Here is a 7,249-nt window from a genome sequence, read left to right as displayed (position 1 = left end):
CAGCCCCGCCGCGGAGGCAGCGCACCGCCCCGGGCACGGGGACCGGCGGCTCGCCGAGCCTCGGTCTGTGCAGGCAGTCTGCCGGCCTGCCCCGGGAGGAGGGCCCGGCGAGGGGAGGCGGCCAAGCGGTAGCGGTAGCAACGGAGGAGCCGGCAGCGTGCGCAGCCCAGGGTGGCTCTGCGACCGGGCTCCTTCCCCGCTGCTCTCGCCGGCTGTCGCCCACCTCCCTGACAGTGTTACCGCCCCCGGCCTGCGAGCAACATGAGAGTAGTGGCTTTGATCAGGTAACGCGCTGACGGAGCGCCTATGTGAGCGAGCGAGGGGCGTCTCGCAGGCGGAGAGAGGGCGCGGGGAGAAGCCCTGCCCGCCCGGGGGTCGCGCTCCACCCAGCGCCCCCCGGGAGACCCGCCCGGCTCTTTCCGCTCGGCCTTCCCGCCCATGCGTTTCCTGCTGCCTCCCTTCCCCTGGCCGGGCGACTCGTTCCCAGGCGGCTTTTGGCTCTGCCTATGGCTCCTGGAGTGGCCGCCTGCGAGTGCCGCGGCGAGCCGGTCCCTGCCTGCGCGTAGGGAGAGACTGAGAAGATTCCCGTGTTATGGCAGTATTCAAGAGCAACCGGTGTATTTTTAAAATTAGACAAGCAGAACCCAAACAAATAAACAACCCCCAAAACCAACCAACACACCCCCGCCCCCCGAGCCGAAACAAGACCTACATTTATTTGCCCCAGTCGCTTGCTCTCCGGTCTCCCGGGCTCCTCGTCTGCAGCGAGGCGAGAGCCGGAGCCGCCCGGGCCGCCGGCAGTCCCTTCGCCGGGGGCGCAGAGCGTGGGCCGCGTGTCCTGCTCTAAAAAGAGGGTTCTGTTCATTTGCAGTTCAGTGTCCAGGTGCTTTTGCTTTCCAAGTATCTTAAGCTCTTTCAGAATAGATTTTTGTAGTGTGTTTTGTTTTGTTTTTTTTTTGTGAGAGATTAAATTTTGCCAGTTTTAAAATTATGAAGCTAGCTCGTTCCAGTCATTGGAGTTGAACACAGCCGTGTCTGTCAGGGGTTGCTGTGTTTGCCATCTCCCCCACCCCTGTCCCGTGTTTTTTGTAAGTTTCTTTTTGTAAGTTTTCTTTTTGTTAGTTTCTGCAGTTCTTGTAATTTTTTTTTTTTTTTGAAACTAACATTTTCTCATAAGCACAGATATGTGTTTTTCTTGAAGAAACAGTAGTTAATTAAAAAAGAATAAGCTAGGAAGCCTCTAAGTGTGAAATAATTATGCAGATGTGAGCTGTGTATTTTTATTTTTGGGTGCAGTAGCTATTTACTTAAGCCAAAACATTTAATGTATTAAATTCTTCAGGGAATGTCTAATATCAAACCTTGTTGAAACTGGGGTTTGGCCACAACAACTGCAAATCATTCCAAACCCCATGCAAAGGAGAAAATACAGGAAATGTCTGTTTTTCTAGATTTGCTCAAATATGGTGTAGGGAAAATTAGCTTCAATTTTTTAAAATTTTATTTTATAGATAAGACTTTGTCTTTCTGGATTATTTACTTGGATATGCTCAACGCAGAGGAATGTGTTAAAAGGCAGGATGGAACAAAATCCTATAAACAGATTTCTAACACAATTGCTATTTTAATGGTCTATTTTACAAGGATGGATTTAGTTTCAGTAATAGTTTTAAGAAGAGTTTTAAAGAGACATCAAAGTGTCTGAAGTCTTTGTAACAGAGCTAGCCAAAGATCAGAGGGAAAAAAAGTATTTGAAAAGTGCTTCTTACTTTTGCAAAGGTCAGGATTATGTATGAAACTACTTTAACCTGTTTTTTTTTTTTTCTTTTAGAATGTTGGCCAGACTAAAAGTTGATAGTCTTGTTTTAAGGTGGTATTTATGGGGTAAACCCTGCATTTTGTTTTGTGCTAAGTCATAAATGTTTTAAAGCCAGTCTTCAACCTGAAATATGATGTTTTTCAACTCTTGAAAATTCTTCTTGAATTTTCTTAACTGTAAGTGGTTATACTTGTCTATAGAAAAGAATTTTGCTTAGAAGTCTTTCATATCTTCACGGTTACCCAGGTTTTTTTTCTTCTGGTATTTTGTTTATAAGCCTGCTTGTTAACATGTTTGCAGAACCCTGACTGGCCTCACTTTGGAGCTTTCTACAAAAAGGCCTTGTTATTTTTTTCTGTGCTGGGAATTGAGAAGGGTCCCCAGGCTATCTCAGTACTTGTCTTCATCTCTCTTCTGTCGACTTTTTTGAGTCCATCTTCCTCCCATGGGCATGGGCTTTCTGGTTTCATTGGTCTTAACCATATTGTGTTTTACATTTAGTTTGGAAGGTCTTGTGGGTTGGCACTATGTCGTTTGTTTCTTGGTACTGGTAGTTTTTAGGGCTATGGTAAATAATACAGAGAATAAATAACAGGACACTAGCATGTGATTCAGTAAGCACAGATTTTCACCTACTAACTGGTGGTCCAATGTAAGCAATATGTATATCAATATGCATCTTAAAATGTCTTTATGTGTATATATATATATACACATAAATTAATTGAAAGGATGAATAGATTTATTCCAGTGACATTTTAATTTTTTAATTTCTATTAAAAAAAAAGAAAATTGCGTAAATAGCATAGGCAATTTTCTATTGTCATACAATTGTTTTTATGAAGTGCTGTTTGTAGCTGAAATCAGAACTAGTGGGAAACTTTTATTTTTTAGCATAAAGTCATTCAGAAAGAAAGGGTCTTTGTCTCATTACTCTGTTAAGCCTGGAAGATCAAACTATAAAATTAATACTATCTACATTTTCAAGCTGTCAAGAACAGTGTCCAAAAGTAATGAATGTATGATTTTAAAATTTTTTATGTCTGCATGTAGGTTAGAAGAAAGTTCCAGTATGCATTATAAGAATGTTAAGTAGAGATGGACCTTCCAAGTAGGATTTTATCATATTAATATTTACTTTTTAGCACTGAAACAGAAGCAACTGCTTTATGAAAATCTGTTAAGTACAAAAGGATGCCATGTTTTGCACTATTTCTACTTCAAGTTTGAATTACACAATAAATTCAAGACAGCATACAGAATTTTTGCATGGTTAAAAGCAGAGATTGAGGGGAATAGCTAAAGGGTTGCATTCTTCTAGGGCACTTTCAAGCTTTTGTGTAGAGGGCTAGATAAAGGGGAGAGCTTAAAGCTGGAAATTCTGAAGAAGTTTGTTTCAAAATCACAAAATCATTTTGTTTGGAAAAGAGCTCCAAGATTATAAAGTCCAACACTTGACCGATCACCACTTGTTCATTAGGCCGTAGCACCATGTCCAGTCATTTCTTGAATATCTCCAGGGGTGGCAACTGCACCACCTCCCTGGGCAGCCCATTCAAATGCTTGACAACCCTTCCCATGAAGAAATTCTTCCTGATGTCCAACTTGAACCTCCCCTGGTGCAGCTTGAGGCCATTTCCTCTTGTTCTTCACTTGTTTTCTGTTTGAAGAGGCCAAGCCCTATCTTGCTCCAGCTCCTTTTCAGGTAGAAATAGTAATAGTGTGACTACAAGGAACACAGTGGTCTATTGTAGCAATGACTGCTTGTGCTATGTGTTCTCCTGTGCGTGTCTCAGTGATTCTAAAAGAAAATTCAGTTTTTCAGAGCTTGTATAGATCTCAGTTGCAGTTCCTGCCATGGTTTTTGTGCCTTAGCATGTGCAGAAGCTGCATAGAATATCCACCTGTAGTTGTACTTTGAAGGCCACAAGTCTGAACATGGATCTTTTAAGCAGTGTGTATTCTAGAGCACTTTTATTGTAGATTGTAATGTTTCTTTTTCTACTGATTAAAATCCATAGAGATACTTTTTCAGTTACATCAAGAGAACAGAATTATTTTGTCACTGATAGCGGAAAAGGTTCCTGTAGATCTTGAATGAATGTCAAAATTAATTGTATCCTCTCTTTTGGAGTATTATCTCTTGGCCTCAAACAAGAGTGTGGTTGTAGTTGCTTTTATAGCATTAATCATTTTTATCTATAGTGAAATGCAGTTAAAAATTCGTATGTTCTATGCAGTGTCAACTGAAACTACTGCCTGTAGTAAAGTTTTAAAGTAGTAAAGTTTTTGAGAATGGCAAGTATGTTCAAAATGTTGAAGGTTTAGGTAACATATCCCATGATGGAGAAATGTTATTTCTGACATAGGATCCATGGAGTTGGAGAAGATCTCAAAGGTATTGAGTCCAGCCATTAACCTAACACTGCCAAGTTCACCACTAAAATGTGTCCCTGGGCATCACCTCTACATGACAGACCTAATTTTAAAGGATTACTGATGCTGGTAACTAACTAGTAATGAGTACAGAGTAATTCGTCTCTGGAATAAGAGAGTCTTTGAAGAGATTCCAGTGTCAGTAACTCTTCTTCATGTAACCTCTCAGATTAATAGTAAGATATAAAACTTTTTATGTGCTTTATGGTTACTGTATTTAGGCACTATACATATGTAGTAAATGTATGGTGAAATAATTATTTTTCTACTGTTACTATTCTACAGCTCTTTGTATTTCAAAATTTATAAACAGTTCTGATAATACTTATTTTTGAACAGTCAGTTAAAAGTTATAAGGGGCTAAAACTTCTATTTATACTTTTAATTGCCACTATTTTCTTTTCCTTACAGTGGTGGGAAGGACAGTTGTTACAATATGATGCAATGTGTTGCTGCTGGGCATCAGATTGTTGCTCTAGCCAATTTAAGACCTGCTGAAAATACAGGTATGAAAGCCACATTTCTTACAGGAAATTTTTTAAAAATAGGTTAAAAACAATGGCCTCACAACCATGCCTGAATTAAGTTCCTATATATGTTTTTGTCTGGTTTTGCATATTAAAGGCAAACATACAAACTTGAAAGAAGTATGAAAAAGAAAATGCTATGGAGATGTATTAAGTATATTTTCCCTTAAAGGGAAAAAAAAAGCCCACGAGAAGAGAAGATCAATTAAAAAAAGTCTTACACAATTTGAAAATGAGAATATTGATATCCTGGTGGTAAACAAAGGGGTCGTGTGAAGTCAGTAGCACAAATGCTAAAAGCTGATAGATGATGTCATCAACCAAAACTAGCACTGTACTTCTAGAAATTCTCTAAACTGGTGCTAAACTGAATGCTGTAAACCATTCCAGCTAACAAAAATGTGCCATTGTGCTGCTGCTCATCCATTTTTATCTTTGTTTGTCTTTCTCCATTATTCTAACCCAGCATCTGTGAATTCCATTGAGGAACTGATGTGGCTTGGAATTGACCTTGATGCACATATTTTTCCTGCTTCTTTCCTTCTTTTTAGGCTGGAATGATTTTTTGATCAGTTCCTCATGGGCTCCACTTTATTTCTATGAAAAAGAATGGGAGAAACTCAGGTAGTCAGTGTGAGGTGAGAGAGTGAACTAAGTATTTGTATATTGGACTAAAGCACAAATTGAAGTGAGACTGGAAAAGCAAGTGAGTTGTTTCCAGTTGGTAGGGGAGAATGCTAAAGTGTGTTAACTAGGTTCACTGTTCAACATATGTTAAGCAATTAAGTATGGTATTTGGTAACTCTAATAGTAGGACGGTACACAGAAAGGGAAGGAAAAAGGGGGCTGCAATCACAAATGAGTCATGGGCAGAACTGGAAAATGCTAGGAGAGTATAGGAAAAATTTATTTTCTGGGTAGCTAGGACATAATAATCTCTAATCTTGTTGAAATATGTTGTCTTCCAACTAATTTATCCTCATCAGAAATGTAGAATATTATCATTAAAATCATAACATGCTCTCTTTAAGTGTGTAGTTGGAAATTTTATAGAAAGTTAATTGAGGTGCTTCAGGCAATAGTGGATTCTATGCCATTCTTTTTATTTTATCTTGTCCCACTGTTGCCTGGAGAGTCTCAATTAATAAAGAAACTGTGTATTCTAAGCAGAATATCACTTAAAGACCTTGTCATATTCATGTATCTTGAAACCACTGAATATTCCTTTAAGTCTGCTATTCTGGTCTAGGTTGATTAGTTGTGATTAGGGGTTTAGATTTGTCTGTTTTGTGCAGAACCATATCGGTTGTGTGGCATCAAAGGTGACTGACCTAATTCTTCCATCACAAACTAGTTATATTGGTCAGTTATAGACCACCTTGTTTGCAAGATGTGCTACACATGTGTACAGCAGAAATGCTTGATGTCTCTATGTAAATTCAGAGAAGTACCAGAGTTAAAATTAGCATTAAAATAGTGAACTGTGTTAGCTTGTAATAAAATGGAGATTTCACCAATAATAATTTATTATTTTATCAATCTGTTAGAAATATTATCTGAAAAAAAATTATGTGTAAATTACTTATTGTATAGTTTGAGACATAATTCTAATCCGTGATACCTGCATTTGTAGCTGCTTTTTCCTCTGCTGGCTGCAAACTGCTTGTAAGAAAATTTGGTTAATTTTTTCTTCATGGTTAAGGAAATAAGCTTTTTGCTTAATAAACAGTGTCAAAACATTATAGTGCTCTACTTTTATTCTACCTAAGCAGAAATAGTCTCCTTTTGTGATGACCATGATAACAATTTTAACAGTAAAGTTTTTGTAAATTTTGACAGACTATAGCTTGTTCTCAGTGTTGCAGTGCATTACAAATTTCTTGATCCAAGTGTGTTGAAATACATCTGAGTTTGTGCCTCTGTCCTGTATTCCTATTAAAAATTACCATGTGAATGGAAGCAGAATTGAATTGATAGGAGATTTTTTGGATGAAGCAGGAAGAAGGAAAGGCACCACAATTTGCAAATAGGCAGCATGTTTGTGACAGATGTCTTCCTCTCCATACGTCTGTTGGGTGGAGAAATCTATTTTTTTTTTCCATGTTTATAGTGGTGTTGTCACCAAACATCTGTTTGTGAACTGAAAAATATTAACATTTAGATTTTCTCAGTACTTTGTAGTATTGTGATTATCTGTAATTGTTGCAACAATGTACCTAATGTGGTTGTTTTCTTAATTGTGGCAGGGCAGACTGATGAATTGGACAGCTATATGTATCAGACAGTAGGACACCATGCCATTGACCTATATGCTGACGCAATGGATTTGCCACTCTATTGTGGTTTTATAAAAGGTACCAGTGTAAATACTGGAAGAGTGTATACTGCATGCCAGGAAGATGAGGTTGAAGACCTTTACCAGCTCATGAAACTTGTTAAGGTATGTTGATTGAAAGCAATTATATCG

The 7,249-nt window shown here is 38.7% G+C and overlaps 1 protein-coding gene across 7 annotated transcripts in view; it reads left to right on the top strand.

The window, feature by feature from the left end:
* The first annotated feature begins 59 nt into the window (after positions 1 to 59).
* Positions 60 to 7,249, top strand: part of DPH6 (diphthamine biosynthesis 6) — a 194,660-nt gene continuing 187,470 nt past the window's right edge. For 2 of the 7 annotated variants that reach the window (XR_010364521.1, XM_064424098.1), the window contains exons 1-3: positions 60 to 284; positions 4,667 to 4,761; positions 7,029 to 7,222. Coding sequence is in view for 6 of the 7 variants with exons in the window: in XM_064424098.1 (XP_064280168.1) it covers positions 262 to 284; positions 4,667 to 4,761; positions 7,029 to 7,222 (312 nt within the window). In the remaining variant the exon portion in view is untranslated. Of the gene's footprint in view, positions 285 to 944; positions 1,089 to 4,666; positions 4,762 to 5,333; positions 5,421 to 7,028; positions 7,223 to 7,249 lie in introns of those variants that run through there. The other 5 variants (XM_064424099.1, XM_064424101.1, XM_064424102.1 and 2 more) reach the window with 5 other exon arrangements.

The sequence above is a fragment of the Passer domesticus genome, chromosome 6 (genome assembly GCF_036417665.1).
Source record: "Passer domesticus isolate bPasDom1 chromosome 6, bPasDom1.hap1, whole genome shotgun sequence".
NCBI lineage: Eukaryota > Metazoa > Chordata > Aves > Passeriformes > Passeridae > Passer > Passer domesticus.
The sequence above is the reverse complement of the archived record's forward strand: the minus strand, read 5'-3'. Positions and strand labels throughout refer to the sequence as shown.